The sequence below is a fragment of the Pan paniscus genome, chromosome 17 (assembly GCF_029289425.2).
Source record: "Pan paniscus chromosome 17, NHGRI_mPanPan1-v2.0_pri, whole genome shotgun sequence".
Lineage (NCBI taxonomy): Eukaryota > Metazoa > Chordata > Mammalia > Primates > Hominidae > Pan > Pan paniscus.
This window is the reverse complement of record NC_073266.2, coordinates 29,829,386-29,849,112: the sequence shown is the minus strand read 5'-3', so window position 1 is coordinate 29,849,112 and position 19,727 is coordinate 29,829,386. Positions and strand designations below refer to the sequence as shown.

At 44.3% G+C, this 19,727-nt stretch overlaps 1 protein-coding gene across 1 annotated transcript in view; it reads left to right on the top strand.

The window, feature by feature from the left end:
* The first annotated feature begins 6,310 nt into the window (after positions 1–6,310).
* Positions 6,311–19,727, top strand: part of RAB12 (RAB12, member RAS oncogene family) — a 29,910-nt gene continuing 16,493 nt past the window's right edge. Inside the window, exon 1 of the mRNA XM_024926382.4 lies at positions 6,311–6,851. Coding sequence (XP_024782150.2) covers positions 6,332–6,851 — 520 coding nt within the window. The 5' untranslated portion in view covers positions 6,311–6,331. The remainder of the gene's footprint in view (positions 6,852–19,727) is intronic.

Sequence of the window (19,727 nt, the reverse complement as noted above, 5' to 3'; positions counted from 1 at the left end):
CTGAACATTTCCCAACTTTGGTGAAAGACATATTTTCATATTCAAGAAGCACAGTAAAACTCAAAGCAGAATTGGAAATAAAAAAACAAAAACGGTATCCCTTGGCACATCATAGTCAAACTGCTAAAAAGCAAAGAGAAAGAGAAAATTTTGAAAGCAGCCAGAGAAAAAGAACACACTGCATACACAGAACAACATTTTCAGTGTCACTGTTTTCTCATGAAAAACAATATAGGCCAGAAGACAGTATAACATCTTTAAAATGCTGAAAGAAAAAGTCAACTCAGAAATGCTTTTCCTGGCTGGGCACGGTGGCTCACGCCTGTAATCCCAGCACTTTCGAAGGCTGAGGTGGGCAGATTGCTTGAGCTCAGGAGTTTGAGTCCACCCTGAGCAACACAGTGAGACCCCATCTCTACAAAAAATACAAAAATTAACCAGGCATGATGGTGTGTGCCTGTAATCCCAGCTACTTGGGAGACTGAGGTGGGAAGATCACTTGAGCCTCGGAGGCGGAGATTGCAGTGAGCCAAGATCATGCACTGCACTCCAGCCTGGGTGACAGAGCAAGACCCTGTCCTGAAAATAAATAAATAAATAAATAAACAAACAAATAAATAGAAATGCTTTTCCAGTGAAAGCGTTCTTCCAGAATGAAAATGAAATAAAGCTATTTTCAGATAAAAGAAAACAGATTTGGTTATCAGCAGACCTACACTATAAGAAGTGCTAAAAAAAAGTTCTTCAGAGAAAAGGGAAATGAAACCAGATGGAAGAACAGAGCTACGGGCTGGAATAAAGAGAATGGTAAATTTGTAGGTAAATACAAAATGTATTTTTCTTTTTAATGTCTTTAAAATACATCAAACTGTTTAAGGCAAAAACAATTGTATTGTGGGGTTGGTAACATATGTAGATGTAACATATATGAAAGCTACAGCATGAAGGATGAGGGGGTAGACTCATACAGTTACAAGCGTCCTGCATGTTACTGGCAGTGCTACAATATAAACTCGGAAAGACTCAAGAGTTCAGGATGCAGACTGTAATCCCTAGAGCAGCAGGTCTCCATGTGTGGTCTAGGATGACCCACAGTCCCTAAGATCCTTTCAGAGGGTCTGTGAGTTCAAAATTATTTTCATAACAATTAAAAAAGAAACAAAAAGTGATAATGCTGGAAGTGAAACCTGAATCTACTGTAAGTGGAGTAATAAAGGAAATAGCTGACTGTGGGAAAGGTGATTTTGCTGCCACTCGGGAGGCTGTAGATGTGCGATCAGGAATTCTGTAACAGCGAGCTCGTCGCTGTCACAAGGAGGAAAGTGGCTGTGATCAAAAGGACAAAGGTGGCCCTGAGGAAGTGACACGGGCAAAAAACCTAACATTAAAGAAACTCTCAGAGCTATTTCATGACATTGAAAGCTCAAAGGATGAAAAGTTAGAGGCCGGGCACAGTGGTTCCTGCCTGTAATCTCAGCACTTTGGGAGGCCGAGGTGGACAGATCACTTGAGGTCAGGAGCTTGAGACCAGCCTGGCCAACATGGTGAAACCCCGTCTCTACTAAAAATACAAAAACTACCTGGGCGTGGTGGCACATCCCTGTAATCCCAGCTACTCAGGAGGCTGAGGTGGGAGAATCGCTTGAACCTGAGAGGCAGAGGTTGCAGGGAGCCGAGATCGTGCCACTGCACTTCAGCCTGGGTGACAGAGCGAAACTCCATCCCAAAAAAAGAAAAAAAGAAAGAAAAATTAGAAGCTGATCCAAACAGAACGGAGTATGACAATTCGGCAAGGCATAAAAAAGATGTTAACTCCTTATAGTAAGTTATATGGGCTGGACGCGATGGCTCGTGCCTGTAATCCCAACACTTTGAGAGGCGGAGGCAGGTGGATGGCTTGAGCTCAGGAGTTCGAGACCAGCCTGGGCAACATGATAAAACCCTGTCTCTACTAAAAACACAAAAATTAGCTAGGTGTGGTGGTGCATTCCTATAGTCCCAGCTACTTGCGGGACTGAGGTGGAAGGATTGCTTGAGCCTGGGAGGTCAAGGCTTCAGGGAGCTGAGATCACACCACTGCACTCCAGCCTGGGAAACAGAGTGAGACCCTGTCTCAAAAAAAATAAAGACAGAAAGAATTAAGTTATATGGCAAGAAGAAGACAAGCACTGTTCAAACAATTATTTATAGTTTTTTTTATTATAACAGAGACGAAGTCTCACTTTTTTGCCTAGGTTGGTCTTGAACTCCTGAGCTCAAGTGCTCCTCCCACCTCAGCATCCCAAAGTGCTAGGATTACAGGTATGAGCCACCATGCATGGCCCAAACTATTCCTGATAAGTATTTTAAAAAAAAAAAAAATTCTCAATGTTTCTGGCATTTTATAGTGTCCTAAATAAATACTAACTTTACAACTTTTTCTTCATGTCTTTATACACGTATAGCAATAGTTGGAGTGTTCTCAATGTTTTGACAAAAATTTTAAAGGCCATGAAATAATAATAATAATTTTCCCATTGGTTATTAAGATCACTTTGTACTACTCAAGCTTAAACAACGATTTTTATGGTGTCTGACTACCTTGCAAATCTGTGACTGCCTGTACTTATTTTATGTGACCATTCTGTGACACGGTGCTCTTTTGATCACTCCTGCCTTTGTGAAACACAATTGTGCCCTGTTTTTCCACGACCCCACTATCTCCAGTATCCCCTCCCTTCCATCCCAGGTTTCTTTCCAGCTTCTCTTCTCTTGCTTATCTTTTGGATGTTGGTGATCCTGGAGCTCTGTTCTTGACCTTTTGTTTCTTACTCTACATATTCTTCTGGTTCTGGCCTTTGTTATACTTGAAACTTCTCCCCTGTATTAGCCCGTTTTCATGCTGCTGATAAAGACATAATTGAGACTGGGTAATTTATAAAGAAAAAGAGGTTTAGTGGACTGACAGTTCGACGTGGCTGGGGAGGCCTCACAATCATGGCGGAAGGCAAAAGGCACGTCTTACATGGCACCGGGCAAAAGGGAAAAATGAGAGCCAAGTGAAAGGGGAAACCCATTATAAAACCATCAGATCTTGTAAGACTTATTCACTACCATGATAACAGTGTGGGGGAAACCACCCACATGATTCAATTATCTCCCACTGGGTCCCTCCCGCAACACGTGGGAATTATGGGAGCTACAATACAAGATGAGAATTGGGTGGGGATACAGCCAAACCACATCATCCACCTCAGGTGGTGACGATGTTGTTAAAGTGAAGACAGTGAAAAAGGGAGACTTTACCAAATGATAGGAGGGAGGTTTTTTTTTAGGAAAAAGCAGGATATGGGGTGTCTAGGTTTAAGACAGAGCCCAAAGAGCCAATGAAGTTTATGGATAAACTATGAAATGTTCTATAGGGATATCTACGAAAATGGATATCTATGGATATAGATAGCTATAAAAATTTCATTAATTCATTCACTTCACCAATATTTACTAACTTGTACCATGTGTCAGGCACAGTTCCAGGTGCTGGAGCACTGTGGACTGATACCGTGTGCGGTACAATTCAATACTTTGCAAGAGAAAGAGACCACATTCACATAACTGTTATTACAGTATATATCTTCATAGTAATTGTACAGTTGGCTCTTGAACAATGTGATTGGTAGGAGTGCCGACAACATGCAGTCAAAAATTTGTGTATAATTTTGACTCCCCCAAATGTTAACTACTAATAGCTTACTGTTGACCAGAAGCCTTACTGATAACATAAACAGTCGATTAAGAATATTTTGTATGCTATATACATTACTGTAGTCTAATAAGAATATTATATTGTAAGTTACAAAATATGTAAGTTAGAGAAAAGAACATGTTATTAAGAAAATCATAAGGAAGAGAAAATACATTTACTATTCACTAAGTGGAAGTGGTTCATCATAAAGCTCTTCATCCTCATCATCTTCACATTGAGTAGCTGAGGAGGAGGAGGAGGAAGAGGAGGGGTTGGTCTTACTGTCTCAGGGGTGGCAGAGGCGGATGAAAATCTGCATATAAACAAACCCATCCAGTTCAAACCCATGTTGTTCTAGGGCCAACTGAATTTTATTATTAGTTATTGTTAATCTCTTACTGTGCCAAATTTTTAAATTAAACTTTGTCATTGGTATGTATGTATAGAAAAAAACATAGTATATAGAGGGCTCTATACTCTCTGAGGTTTCAGGCATCCACTGTGGGTCTTGGGACATATTCCCAGGGGATTAGGGGCACTATAATAATTGATTTAAAATAGTGAATATGCACTTACCTGTCCTCCAGAAACACTGCCCAACCTCTGTCATTTAGTTCATTAATTATTCTAGTGGCAGAAACTACAGATCTACCTTATGGGGAAGATATTTTATTTTGGGCAAGAAGGTCTTCAGCCCCACAAGCCATGCCACATGCATCTGCCTATTAAGACAGGCGGTGCTATTAATCAGAATGGACCAAATTAAAAATCTTGAGATTACCTTTGCAGATGCGTCTTGCTTTGTAAAATCACAGTATTCCTGAAAAGCCATGCATAAGTCAGTTTCTTTAATCCCTTACATTTATATAGTGCCTTATGGTTGCAGCAGACTGCAGAGATTGTTAGTTGCTTTTTTCCTAACAATGCTAGAGGAAAGGAGGGGCCACTACTCTCATTCTCATAGAACAGAAGAGAAACCCACAGCTAAGAAATGTTCTGCGGCGGAGCACAGTGGCTCATGCCTGTAATCACAGCACTTTGGAAGGCTGAGGTGGGAGGATCACTTGAGGCCAGTTCAGGGTCTCACACTGTTGACTAGCCTGGTTAACAAACCAAAACCCCAACTGTACAAAAAAATTTTAAATTAGCCAGGCGTGGTGGCACGTGCCTGTGGTCTCAGCGGCTCAGGAGGCTAAGGAAGGAAAATCACTTGGGCCCAGGAGTTCCAGGCTGCCGTGAGCTGTGGTCGCACCACTGCACTCCAGCCTGGGCAACAGAGCAAGGCTGTCTCAAAAGCAAAACAAAACAAAATGAAAGAAAAAGAAAGAAAGAAGGAAAGAAAGAAAGTAAATTCCGTGATGGTAGGTGATGGATCTGTGTTTCAAATAATATAGAGGGATCATATTTTACATATTCTCAGAATTCATATTATAAAGATCCCTACAGTGATTGCACAGTTAAGAATGCTCTCATAGATGTAAACTTCCAATCTACACTGTGAGCAACGCTAGATTTTTACAAATCAGGTTTGCTGTGTAACATACGCGTGTACTGTGCATTACTAAACCTAGTTCTAAATACAGTACAGCTGAAATTTGGTGGGTAACGTGATCATTCGGCAAATGTTGCCAGCCCCTATCATATTCAGAACCCTGTGTTCTGAGATGCTCAAGTTCAAGCTGAGGAATTTGCTAAACAAATCTCTGGCAAGGAATCAGCAGTGATTTTCTGTATCCTTAAATCCTTCCAAACAGAAATGGCAAAAGATACGACCCGAGTCCATAATTCCTAAAGTTTCAATCTTCTCGCACTGTTTGAGTTTTAACTCGCTTATTCCCCCAAAGGAGTATGCCATTTACTTAATTTAAAAATTAAACAGCATAAAAACTTCTGAACTCTGAGTGAGACAGCGATCAGAGTTAAAAATAACTGATTTCGCGCGTTTCCGTGGAAAACGGGAGACAGACGTGACGGAGAGAGACCGAGCAGTGCCACGGCCCGGTAGAGGGTGCGGGGGCTTGCACCCGCTGGTGTTTGTGAGAGAGCGCTGGTGTAGACGCGAACGCAGCGCAGGCGGCCGGGCGGCGCGGCCTGAGGTCGGGGCCTTTCCAGCGTTCCAGCTACACCGAGCGCGCGGGGGCGAAAACATGTGCATGGTGTTTGGGGACTGTGCGCATGGGAGTGTTTTCACTGTCAACCAGGGTTCTTTTTCTTATTTTGAACCCATTTTCATGATGCACTGGAACGCTGAAGTTTAAAATTGCCTACGGAGAATTTTAAGACTAAAACCACACTAAATTTCTTGTGTTAACTACAAATGCGGGTCAGAGTGAAAGCCGAGTAGGGAGGAGTGAAAAGGGGGAAAAGGGAAGAGATAAGAGGAAGAAAAGATGAAAGAGCCGGCGGAAGAGGGAGGGAAGCGGGGGCGGGCAGGCGAGCAGAGGCAGGGAAAGAGCGGCGCGGGTTGCGGGAAAGCTCCGCGCGCAGCACCCAACCGAGGCCCGGGCGCGCGGTCCTCCCGCCGGCAGGGGGCGCCCACCCGCCCGCCTCCGGCCCCTCGCGGCCAGCCGCCCCGCCCGCGCCTGCGCTTCCTGCCCCTCCTCGTCCGGGATGCTGCTGCCGCTACTGCGGAGTAGCTGCTTCCCTTCCTCCTCTCCCGGCGGCGGCGGCGGCAGCGGCGGAGGCGGAGGAGGAGGAGGAGGGGACCCGGGCGCAGAGAGCCGGCCGGCGGCGCAGTTGCAGCGCGGAGCCCACGGGCCGCCGGGGCCGCTCCAGCGGGCGGAAGCCGAGCCCGGGGCCGACCCCCCGCGCGCGGCGGAGGCCGAGGGGGCGCCGGGGCCCGGGGCGCGCAGCCGGGGGGCGGGCGGCGGCGGGCGGCGGGCCGAGCGGGAGCCGCATGCGTGCATGGATCCGGGCGCCGCGCTGCAGAGGCGGGCCGGGGGCGGCGGCGGTCTGGGCGCGGGCTCCCCGGCGCTGTCGGGCGGCCAGGGCCGCCGGAGGAAGCAGCCCCCCAGGCCGGCCGACTTCAAGTTGCAGGTCATCATTATCGGCTCCCGCGGCGTGGGCAAGACCAGCCTGATGGAGCGCTTCACCGACGACACCTTCTGCGAGGCCTGCAAGTCCACCGTGGGTAAGGGCGCCACGGCGACCCTGGGCCGGGCCTCCTGGCGCCCGGGCAGGTGCCCTTCGCCCCGTGGGCTTCGAGTCTCATCGAGCCTGGGAGTCTTTCGGGGATGGGCCTCTCGGTGAAACTAGGGGCGGGGGTCTCCGTGGAGCGCCCTGCATCCCAATCCCAAAGCCTGGCAGAGGTTTTCGTGCCGCCTCCGGGCAGACCTGCCCTTGGCCCCCGGCCCTGCCTCAGAGGTCCTGGCAGCCCCCGGGGCCTGTGGGGGCGGCTCTCCACGGAAACTTCGGCCCTTAGCATACTCGCCCAAGAAAAAGCTGGGTTCGAGTGGAGCGCAGGCAGGCAGGGCAGTGAACGCCTAAGGCCGCTCTCGCCCGGCCCGCCAAGGCCAGCGCGCGCCGTCTGCTGCGGGTGTGATCCCTGCGCAACCAGGGCAGTTTTCTTATTTTGAACCCATTTTCAAGAAATGAAGTTTAAAGTCACCTATGGAGAATGTTAAAACTAAAACTACAGTAAGTTTCTCGTGCTAGCCATACGTACGGGGCAGAGGAGCTTCAGCTGCATTTATCCATGACCTCAAACAACCCGGTGACTGGCGGGCATGGGGTTGATTCCTCCAGTACCGCTGTTTTCGGTGAGGGACAGGAGTGAAGTAAGTACAGGAACGCTCCAGGGTCAAGGAGGAAAACAGCCGCGGATCTGAAATGGAAACTGCAGGGGAAATTTTTTTAATTAAGTCATGCTTAGAGGACTTGACATTGAGATTTCTCAGTTGGATGTGGGTAGCAGTTGTTTCTATGGAAAACCCCTTAAAAGATGTCCAAACTAGGAGAACCCCGTTCTTTAAAGGGCAGTCACTTCCGTGATAGGAAGTGAGAGATTTCCCCAGGGGCGGTCCAAGAAACTGAGTAGTCAGGAGATTTGATAGAATTAAAAGCATAATTTCATGTAATTCTATTTATTAATAGTGTTATAACCAGTGGTAGTTCCAAGGCTGTCAGTACGATTTTGCGATGACTTGATTTGAAATTGTCATGTAACAAAACAGTACTACATTTAAAGTGTCTTATTGGAAAATGAAACCTCCAATTTTTGTATTGTCTTTCTTGGTTTGTTTTCAAGAACTTACTTCCCTTAATGCTTTTTTGGAATCGATCATTTTGGAAATATTTGTGATGTCTGTACCATATGTTTTTAAAATGTTGTCGTTGGAGACATTATATTAAAATGAGTAGCGTAACTATACCTGTTTCAAATATCCAGTCTTGGATCATACAGAGTACAGGGAGTTGTTAAACCATCAAATGAGGGTTAGGCTGTTATTTTAGTACCTGACATAAATAAAGTAGGGTTAAATTCCGTTTAGAATTGTCAATATTTTATGGCTCCGTACTTCAGTATATGAAAATGAGGGATAATAGAGTTGCACTGTGTGATGAAGAGAAATCAGGTACCCATAGGTGGGTAACTGAGGGCTTGAGTGGATGGAGGGTGAGATGGATGAGCAAAGGTGTGCTTTAGAATGCAGAAGAGGAGAGAGGAAGAAGGATTTTCTAAGCCTGGCAGCAGTGGAGCAGCCCCCCACCTCTGGGGAGGGTTCCTTAGGGGACTTGGGAATGGATGCTGCGAGACCTTGACCGCCATGCTAAGGCGAATGGACCCGATCCTATGGGCACCTGGAACCAAAAGACTCCTTAGTAAGGCATTGGCACGAAAACAGTTTGGCAGAGTTGCATAGGATGTTTGGGAATAAGGAAGAAACCAGGAGGCAAGGAGACCAAGCAGTTTGTTTCTGTGTCCCTTAACAAACATGCACTTACCCGAGCACATACTCCCTACTCTGAGTGTGGTTGAATTTCTGTCTTGCTCATTTTTGTTTGCTTCACATGTAGCCTATAATACTTAGAGTACTGGAGTACTTTAGTACTCAGTGCGTGCTTCTAACTGGGATGTTCAGAGAATGATCATGGCCCCTGGCCTGCTGCAGAGCGGGAAGACACTGTGAGAACGCCAGCCAGCTCCACTTCAGTTTCTGCTTCAGAGTTGCTTTTCCCCTCCACTCATCAGATCGTTTGTTGAGCACCTACTGTGTGTTGGGTGTTATGCTACCCAGTGGGGATTCAGTGGTGAACAGGATATCGGCTCTGTCCAGAAGTGGATCGGAGCTTCCGGGAGCTGCATGACCGCTTGTCAGGGCAGTGACAGATGTGTATGGGTATTTGGGAGCACAGTGAAAGCGCCTCCAGTCGAGGCTAGTGATGAGGCCTGGTCGGAGAAGGCTTCCTCGTCATTGGAATGTTTGAAGATAAGTTTGTTCCTCTAGTTCCTTTAGAAAAATGCAAATTAAATATGGTACTGGGCGTGGTGTAGAATTGTGGTTGCCTTACCTGAACGCTTACCATTTGAGCAGTTAGCTCACGGGGTTCTTCCCAGGCTGGTTTTTCTAGTTTCATCTTCATGTAGTGCAGTGAATTCCATATAGAGCAAGAGTCTCTTCCACAGTAGGAGTTTTTCCCTACCCTGTCAGGGCTTATGGATGTGTGCTGCTCACGACAGCCGTCTGGGAAAGATCGTGAGCCTCACAGCGTGGCCCAGGGAAGAGTCCCTGAGTGTGCCTGGACCAAGATGGGTCACTAGAGTGGTAGTATTGTCTAATTCCGAGGCTAGGAGAGTGTTTCCATTAAGAGCCTTTTTATTTTTATTTATTTATTTATTTTTGAGAGAGAGTCTTGCTCTGTCACCCAGGCTGGAGTGCAGTGGTACGATCTTGGCTCACTGCAGCCTTGACCTGCCAGGCTCACACAATCTTCCTGCCGCAGTCTCCTGAGTAGCTGGGACTGCAGGTGCACACCACCAAGCCCTTTTTTGATTTTTAGTAGAGACGAAGTCTTGCTTTGTTGTCCAGGCTGGTCTCAAACTCCTAGTCTCAAGCACTTGGCCTCCCAAAGTGCTCAGATTACAGGCGTAAGCCACTGCTCCTGACCAGTAAGTGCCCTTTTAAAGTAAATGGGATTCACTTGAACTTTCAATAAAAGATCCGTAGTGGAAGTCCTTAGGGATTTGAGATGATGAACTATTATGTAAAATTATAAATGAGCAAAATGTTGTTTTTTGTATTGTTAATCAAATCAGAAACTGGTTTAAAAGATACACAAAATTCACAAGGGTATGAAAAACTGAGAGGTTGTATTTACTGATTGGTCTGTTTAATGGAAATTGTCTAATGGAATTGTCTCATATTTTCAAATGGGATTTTGTTTTCATGGAATTTAATTAGTCTGATTATAATTTACAAGTTCTTTTAAAAAGTACAGGAGCAGCTTTTTAAAGTTTGAGAAACAGAAAAAAGTAATTGACTAAAGAAATTTACAACTAACATGCCTGGTCCACTATTTTCCTCATAGCAGTGCCTGTATCACAAGCATACTTATCCACCATGAATCTGTGTGTGCTTTTGCAAGTTGACATTATTGCTTCCTGAGTGAAGCTGTAGAAACCATTTCTATCTAGCAATGCCGAATTCTTGATCTTGGTTCCTTCTGTTTGACTCTCATTAGTTTTAGCATAAACAGGTAAATGTGCTTTTTTAAAAGTATATTTCAAAAAACAATTCCATAAAATTACATATCTGTCCATCTTTGTTTTATTTCTATGTTACTGTTGGAAGCTAGCTGTTAATTTTGTTTAGGTTGAAATGGTTTTACCTTTTAAAAACCTACCCCCGCCCTTGCTCCAACAGCATTGCATGCTGGAAAAAACACTAGAGTAAGAATAAGAAATGTGGGTTCTTGCTCCAGGCTCTGCCACTAACTAGTTTGTGACTTTGGATAAGTAATGTAGTTGTCTGTGCCTATAAATAGAAGTAGAAGTAGTAGTAGTAGTAGTAGTAGTAGTAGTAGTCACTGCTATATGGTGAGCACTTACTACACCAGCAGAAGGCCTCATCACAGCCCTGAAAGTTATCCCCGTTTTACAGATGAGGACGCGAAGTCTCAGAGAGGTAGAAATTTACCTGCTGTGGCACAGCTGCTCAGCAAGTGGTCAGGGCCAAGGGCTGCAAGTGAATTCTTTTTAACTATCTTTCTGTCTGTTCCTTAGCTTACTTTCAGGTTTAGATTGACTTTGCCTTGTTGAAAATACTAATGGCTCACACACATAAAGGTCAGACATGATGGAGCCCTTTCCTCGTTTTAGAATTTGGTCCTTGTTACCGCCCTGTGAAGATAGTGACATAATTATCCTATGGTATTAGTAAAACTGATTTTCTTTAAGTGTGCCCCTGTCATTACTTGTCACTTGCCTTTTGAATTAAAATAATGCTACAAGAACTGCTTTTTAATCTATATATTCCATCATTCAAATTCAAATGTCTTAAGCCTTTTACATACCAAAATAGGTATATTTGAATACAGGAGAAGTCAAAGAAAGGCAATCTGGACCAGAATTCTGATTTTTCTGGGTAGTAAAGTTTCCTTCAAAATGCTGGAGGCCAGCATAGGTTTGCCAGTTCTTTATTTTGCCAAGTAAGAACATTAAAAAAAAGAAAAAAGAAAAAAACTTAAAAAAATTAGGAAAGATAAGATACCACAGTTTAAAAGTTTTTTATTTTATTTTTTATTTTTATTTTTGAGACGAAGTCTCACTCTGTCACCCAGGCTCGAGTGCAGTGGTGCGATCTCTGCTCACTGCAAACCTCCGCCTCCCAGGTTCAAGCAGTTCTCCTGCCTCAGCCTCCCAAGTAACTGGGATTACAGGCACTCACCACCACGCCTGGCTAATTTTTGTATTTTTAGTAGTGACAGGGTTTCACCATGTTGGCCAGGCTGGTCTCAAAATCCTGACCTCGTGATCCACCCTCCTCAGCCTCCCAAAGAGCTAGGATTACAGGTGTGAGCCATCACCCCCAGCCAAAAGTTCTTTAAATTTATCTTCATTTTTCTCATTGTGCGGCAGTGCTCTAAACTTCACAGCCTGGCCCCCTTAAAGGATGGCAGCCCTTCGGTGAAGCCCTTTAACTCCGCTGCAGGCCGCAGTCCTGTGTGCTCTCTGCCTGACTCCCCTCTAGCCTGTGTTGACATGGGGGTGGACTCAGGATGCCCACTGGTGGGGCCTCGGCCTGAGACTGCTTACGCTGGGGAAGTAGGGTAGTTCGAGTGACTCCGTTTCTCTGGACCTGCGGTTGAGCTGGCAGCAGAATGGAGGGGTCCGAGAAACGGGTGAGTGTGAATCCCTTGCAGAAATGCTCTCTGGGGGTCTGCCCTTGAATGTTAGGCGGCATGACAAGTCAAATGCAGTCCACCAGGGTCTTCACCTGGAAATTGACTACTTGTACTTTATTCTGGAAACTTAGGGCAGAGATTTTTGTTAGAAAACCCAGAATGAGCATCTCATACTGGACTTAAATGCTTAACTGTGTATTTTATTTTGCTATACTGTATTTGTACACAGTCTTCTAAGCCATGACCGATCTGCCCGTGTTTCACTTAAGAGAGAATTAAGGAAAATCATCCAGAATTCCCACTCCAAAAGCCCAAGCTCTGCAGCCCTGCAGTGTGGTTTTGCTCCATCTGGAGAGAACCTCACACAGACTCCCCTGCCAAAATGATGTAACATGATGACTCAGGGATGTGAGCGTGAGAGGAACCAACATTTAGTTCTTATACCCACATATGCTGTGTGTTGTGTGATTAGGTTTATTTAATGAACTTAATGCAAGCTGAGAGGCTTGACAAAACGTCCCCTTTTGTGGACTGAAGTAGCTATCTTTCAGAGAAAGCATGCAGATTTAGTTGGTGTTAGGTTGTTTATGTTGAATAAAAATCTATTTAAAGACCTGGCTGAAGTGCATTCAGCCTTTCACTGTCTGCACTTACAATAAAGAAGAAAGATTTTATTATGCATGACAGAGATCCAGATTCTTAGAGATTGCCTCTTTCCCTCTGGTCTGTGGAATCTGCCAGAAGCCATCTGTTAATGGATCTTGGAACTGGCTGTAGAAGGCAGAGTAGGTTCTTTTGAGAACTGATAGGTCCAAATTATTCTCTATCCTTGGGTGCCAGATACATTGTTCCAAATAAGCATTAGTTTGAATTTGTAAAGAAAACAGCTTTGTACAGTAGTCATTCTACAAATAGTTTTAAGCAGCATTTTCTATTTATATAAGACACCATCCTGCTCGACTTTCCCCTGGGCACAAAGCTCACACCTGGCTTACCCTTTTCAGAGAGGAGGTGAGTCACGGAGGTAGCCATAATAAGTGTTAGAAAAGAGTGCCTCCTGCTTCAGCTGAGGAAGACATTTATCATCCTCCTTTTGTCCTTTAATTCACGTCTTTGACATTTGGAAAGTATTTGGAAAGCCAAAACTACAGACCAAAAATTGTGCCCTTAATTGAGTGTGATTGTTAAAAAAAAAAAAAAACAAACAAAAAAAACTTGTGAAACTGGGAAGCACAGCACAGGCTGAACAGAGCACTGGATTCCATAGAAAATGTTTTCCCTCCAACTCTGACAAACTCCACCCTTTGGTTTCTGGTGCCTAGTTAACAAAACAACCTGCAATTCCAACTCCACGTCAGCACTTGGGTGAAGGAATAGGCCCCTATAAATGAGGAGCTTTGTGTTTTTCGCTTGCCTCCTCTCACCTCTTCAAGCCATGGGTGTGGTAGGACCTCAACACACTTGTCGATTGGCTAAAGAATCACACACCTGCAGTCAAATTTTCACTTTTAATTTTTTACTTAAAAAGAAAAAAGAGCAGCCTGGGCTACATGGCGAAACCCCATCTCCACAAAAAAAAAAAAAAAAGAAAAATTAGCTGGGTGTGGTGGTGCACACCTGTGGTCCCAGCTACTTGGGAGGCTGAGGCGGGAGGATCACTTGAGCCAGGGAGATCTAGGCTGCAGTGAGCAGTGATGATGCCACTGTACTCCAGCCTGGGTGACAGAGTGAGACCTTGTCTCAAAAAAGAAAAAACACTCCACCTTCTCCTTGGCCACCACTGTCTTCCCAAGCCATGGCACTTGTGGAAAGAGATTTTGGAGGCAGGCATACAGTCCTGCATGTAAGTTTCAGCTCCAGGACAGGCTGCCAGCTGTCCTTAGGCAAGCAGCTTACCTCAGTGTCTTCACTTATAAGAAGAAAAAGTGGGATTTACACTTTCTTCACATCTCACAGTATAGGCATAAATGAAGTTAAAATATCTTACATGTCTGGCATAGAAAAGACAATTTTTAATTCTCTTTTCCTAATTTATCCTGTAGATCCGAAAACTCTGAAACACTCCATTAAAAAAAATCCTTACCCTTTAATGATACACACTGATATATACAGATGATATACATTTCAAAATGTAATCACATGTCCTGGGTAAAACATAATCTGTTTGACAGTCCCTGTGTTTTCATGGATCCATTCTGAGTAGTAGTGAAGTTCAATTTTTTTGCATATGAAGAAAATGTTAATAATCCACTGTTTGATCATGGTTTTTTTTTTTTTTTTAATCTCTTCCCTTTAAATATTCTCCTCCTCTTTTGACCAGGAACTGAAATAACATGGTAGCATTTCAGATGGGGGTTTGTCTGAAGCCAAGGAGTAGAGAAGGCCTCCTGGTGCAGGCATGGAGTCTGTCCCAGCCAACCAGCCATCCACCCTGTCTTACTGTTAATTTTATATACTTGCCTAGCAATGCAAAGTTATTTTTCAGCCTTAAATATATGTTCTTAGCTCCCTTCCAGCCTCTGCCTTTTGTTCATCAGGTGGGGCTGCACAGTGCACAGGGAGGACCACGGCCAGGACCCAGGCAGCCCAGGTTCAAATCTGTGCCCTCATGCTCACCAGCTTGGTTACCTTAGGCAGTCTACCAGCTTCCCTGACTTCTGTTTTTTCATCTATAAAATATAGACAGTAATATATACCTCATAATATTGTTAATGAATATACACTGCAATAAGTTAATGTAGATAAGGCCCTTAGAATATTATCTGAAATATAGCAAACACCACAAAAGTTCTTAATCTTTTCATTTGTGAAGAGAACATACACCTTTCTGTGGAATTCTCATACGTGTGTATACTTCCACGAGAGGAACTGTCCACTCACTCTGCTGGGCTCCAGCCACGCCTCTCCTTGGAGGCCCAGGACCTCCAACTGTCCCTCTGTCCTCCCCTCCCTGATGCAGTCCGTGGTGTCATTGTTTGTTCCAGTCAAGTGCAAGGCTGTCTCCTTGTGCTTCTGTGTACAGGGTGGGCTTTATTTGCTGGGTGGGAGCGTGCCAACCCTGGAGTGCAAGCGAGGACAGGTCTTCTTGTACCTGGATGCAATTTGACATCCTCAGGCCTGGATAAGCATTTTTTTAATGACGCATAGTAACATTAGGATTTTAATAGTACCTGCTTCTGAGTTGATCAAAATGTTTTATAGTTATAGTACTTAGTTTCTATTTAAATCCTTACCACACAGGTTAGATAGGAAAAGCCAGATAATATTAAATAGTAGGATGTCACAAGACAGGTCTACTAGCAGTGAGTTTGCATCCCCTTTTCCTCTTTTTTTTTTTTTTTGAGACAGATCCTTGCTCTGTCCCCCAGGCTGGAGTACAATGGCGCGATACCGGCTCACTGCAAGCTCCGCCTCCCGGGTTCACGCCGTTCTCCTGCCTCAGCCTCCTGAGCAGCTGGGACCACAGGCACCCACCACCACCACACCCGGCTAATTTTTTGTGTTTTTGGTAGAGACGCGGTTTCACCGTGTTAGCCAGAATGGTCTTGATCTCCTGATCTCGTGATCCACCCGCCTTGGCCTCCCAAAGTGCTGGGATTACAGGCGTGAGCCACCGTGCTCAGCCACATTCTCTTTTCCTTATATGGGACGAGAATTCATTTTGAACTCTTCCCTGGTAGGTGGTAGAGTTTGGGCAGAAGACTGGCCTTATGCCCACATGACTTGATTTTAATGCTAGATTTGCCTCTCTCTGTAACCTTAACATGTTCCTTAATTTCTCACAACTCACTGAAAATGCTTACAATCCAATCCCTTGGTGGAATATTATATCCAATTTAAATAACATTATGTAAGATACATCCTTGGAAGAAAAGCCACTATATAAAACTTAAGGTCATTATTATAAATTGGCAGTGACAACTACTGTTTGTATTGAGACTTACTTCCAAGTCTATGGAAATTCTTCAACTTCTTGAAAGTATTAAGTAAAATCTGTGGTCTGGTCCAAACTCCAGATCTTTGGTGGAACGAGGAGAAGTGACCTGGGCGTGGAAGAAGAGGGCACGGTCCGCTCAGCCGTAGTCCTAGATGTGGACCACAGTGGTGGTTAGGCTTTTTACTGGAAAGGAGTGTAAAGAAAGAAGTTTCCGTGTGTTTTTGCCATTTTCACTTTTGTAACTTCTTATGGCCCAGCAAAAAGAAACAGTAATGTGCAAATGTTTCGCTTTAAGGGGAACATAGAAATCTTACAAGCACTAAGTCTAGGGATTCCTCCCGCTGTTGCTAGACATGTGAAAGACAGCCAGCAAGAAGGCAGAGCGCAGAGTCAGGCCTTGTCTTAACAGCTTGGCTGTGGGAGCTATGAGCCACTTCAGAACATCTCACGCTTTTCTCTTTTTTCACCCATCTGACTTTTATTATAATAACCTTTCATTGTGGGCAGTGGTGTAAATTTGAGTCTTGGTTCTGCTGCTTCTCTGTCCTGTGGTATGACTGTAGGCAAATTACCCTGTCCTCTCTCTGCTCATCATGATGTCTTCCTTTATAAAATGGGGGTAATAGTTTCCCCGTCACTGGGCTGCTGTGAGGCTTGGATGTGTTGGGTATTAGACATGGAGTATTTGACAGATGTCCACTGTCATTAGTACTAAAGGAAATTAAGGTCAAGAATAAGACACCGGCACAGTTGCTCATGCCTATAAACCCAGCACTTGGAGAGGCTGAGGTAGGAGGATCACTTGAGTTTGAGACCAGCCTGGGCAACATAGTGAGATGCTATCTCTACAAAAACCAAAATCAGTTAGGGACAGTGGTGTGCTTCTGTAGACCCAGGTACTCTGGAGGCTGAGGTGGGAGGATCACCCAGGAGTTGGAGGCTGCAGTGAGCTATATAGGATCCTGCTGCCACTGCACTCCAGCCTGGGTGACAAAGCCTTCTTTTTTTTCTTCTTCTTCTTTTTTTTTTTTTTTTGCTTCAAAAAAAAAAAAAAAGACTGACTTAAACAGAGCAGTCTAAGACCTTTGATAATACTGTATCTCTGTAGCCTGCGTGCTTTTAGAAAGCATTGTTAAAATACTTATAGAAAGACTTCCACGAAACTGGTAAGCCTAAAGAAAAGCAAGCTCCTCTCGCCAGAATAATTCACCTGGTAGACCAGTTCTGTATCTAAGGGACTGAATGGAGAAACTGTTACCGTAATCCTCTGAGATTAGTGTGTGTAGGGAGAGGCTGTGAGCAAGGATGTCTGCCCCATCCTGTGAGGAACTGTAGGAGAAATGAGAGGTTGTGTTGCTGCACACACTCATATTTCCCCTGTGTGCTGGGCACCCCTGCGTTCACTGCTTCCATTCCACACCTGCTACTCAGATGCCTTTTTTTTTTTTTTTAACTAATCAGTCCTGAATTTCCCTATTTTTTCCCAAAAATAATTTGCATTTCTTCTTACATATACAGCATTTGATGGAGAAGAGGGAGCAGTTTCCAGCCATCAAATTTATTGAGTTGCTGTTGTGTGCCAGGCAGTGTCCTAGACTTTAGGGGGCTGAAGATGACTACATCCTCAGAGGGCAGGCACGTAGCCTGTCGGGGAGGCCAGCAAAGAAGGAACGATGTGATATGGGCTAGAAGAGAGTTCAGGGCCAAGAACTGGAACATAGATAAAGACAAGGGTAAAGGTGGGTGCAGTCAGAAGAGGTCAGATGGGAAATCTAGGGCTTCAGAGGGTTCTGGGCAGACAAGGAGTTTCTCTAAGAAGAGAGAACAGCAAAGACAGATGCTTTGCCAAGTGCATGGTGTGTTAATTTAGGTCAGTATGACTGAGGTTTTCGAAGGCAGGGACTGTCCCCATCAACAGTGGTGGGGGCTCGTTGCTTCCTCCCTTAGTCAAGATAACCTGTAGGAAACCGGTTTTCAACAGGGTTGTAGACAGTAGTGAAGTCGCCACCCTCTTTGTCCCTTGGTTGTTTGTAAACATTTCCTCTTCTGTAACAGGAACTCTGTTGACTTTTCCTAAATCATCTGCCAGATATTTGAGGTTATTCATGACTTTTTTCCTTTTATTGAGGATCATTATCACTTCTATGACATCCCAGTATTAAAAATAGACAACATTAAGGGATATTTTTGACTTTTAATATAAGAAAGTTTTTAGAAATATTTAGTCGTGTACTTTGATAGAGGTATATGTTTCTAAGCCAAAAATTGGATTAAGTTTCCAGTCATTGCAGGCTACTTAATGGCTGTTAGATATGGTATAGGTATAGGATATTTTGTTTAAGAGCGAGGACTGTTTTAAGGAACTGGTTTTACTCATGGAACCATAGATCTGGCCACTGGGTATTTTTCTGTTGTGTTGTTAATTGTCATTCATCTACTCACTATAAGATAGTCTTCATTTTGGCTAAACAGATTCTTTTTTTCTTTTGTTTTTTTCCTTTCCAGCTTTTATTTTAGGTTCAGGGGGTACATGTGCAGGTTTGTTACATGGGTGAATTGCGTGTCATGGGGGTTTGGTGTACAGATGATTTTGTCACCCAGGCAGTGAGCATAGGACCTGATAGGTAGTTTTTCAGTCCTCTCCTTCCTCCTACCCATCACCCTCAGGTAGGCCCCAGTGTCTGTTCCCTTCTTTTTGTCTATGAGTACTCAATGCTAAAACAGGTTCTTAGCCCTATTTACTGTCGGGTAATCTTTGCTTTGTTTTCCTATTAGAACTAATAATGTGTTTATAATTACATAGTGATAATGTTACCACTTATTTCCTGATTTTGAATATTAATGTCCTAGCCTTTTATTTTTATTCATTAAATGTTGTGATTACAAAATAGTCCTAGTGTAGGACTGCTGGAGTTCGGTAAGTTGTTCAAGTTGGTTGGGAAAGGCAGTCTGACATATTCAGACTCCATTGTTAGCAGAGAAAACTGTAGTCAAAACAAAGATTATCTGCTCTAGCTGTTTCAGGGACTCTTAGTCAATTTGAAGCAGAGCTCAAAAGAAATATCATCTGCCAGTTCTTTTCAATAAAGTCGCAGCCACTGCCACAAGGTTTACAAAAGTTACAGCTCCTTTAATTACATTTTAAAAACTAACTTACTTGAAGAAATTGGAAACAAAAGTAAAATAGAATATTGGGGAACCTGCCCCGTTAGTCACGTAGGTTCTTTTCTATTTTCCCTAAGCGTCGGCCGGTTTGAGAAATAAAGGGACAGAGTACAAAAGAGAGAAATTTTAAAGCTGGGCGTCCGGGGGGAGACATCACATGTCGGTAGGTTCCGTGATGCCCCACAAGCCACAAAACCAGCAAGTTTTTATTAGGGATTTTCAAAAGGGGAGGGAGTGTGTGAACAGGTGTGGGTCACAGACATCAAATACTTCACAAAGTAATAGACTATCACAAGGCAAGTGGAGGCAGGGCAAGATCACAGGACCACAGGACCAGGGCGAAATTAAAATTGCTAATGAAGTTTCAGGCACCATTGTCATTGATAACATCTTATCAGGAGACAGGGTTTTGAGAGCAACCGGTCTGACCAAAATTTATTGGGTGGGAATTTCCTCTTCCTAATAAGCCTGGGAGCACTACGGGAGACTGGGGTCTATTCCACCCCTACAGCCTTGACCATAGAAGACGGCCACACCCAGGGCTCCCCACCCCCCCCACCC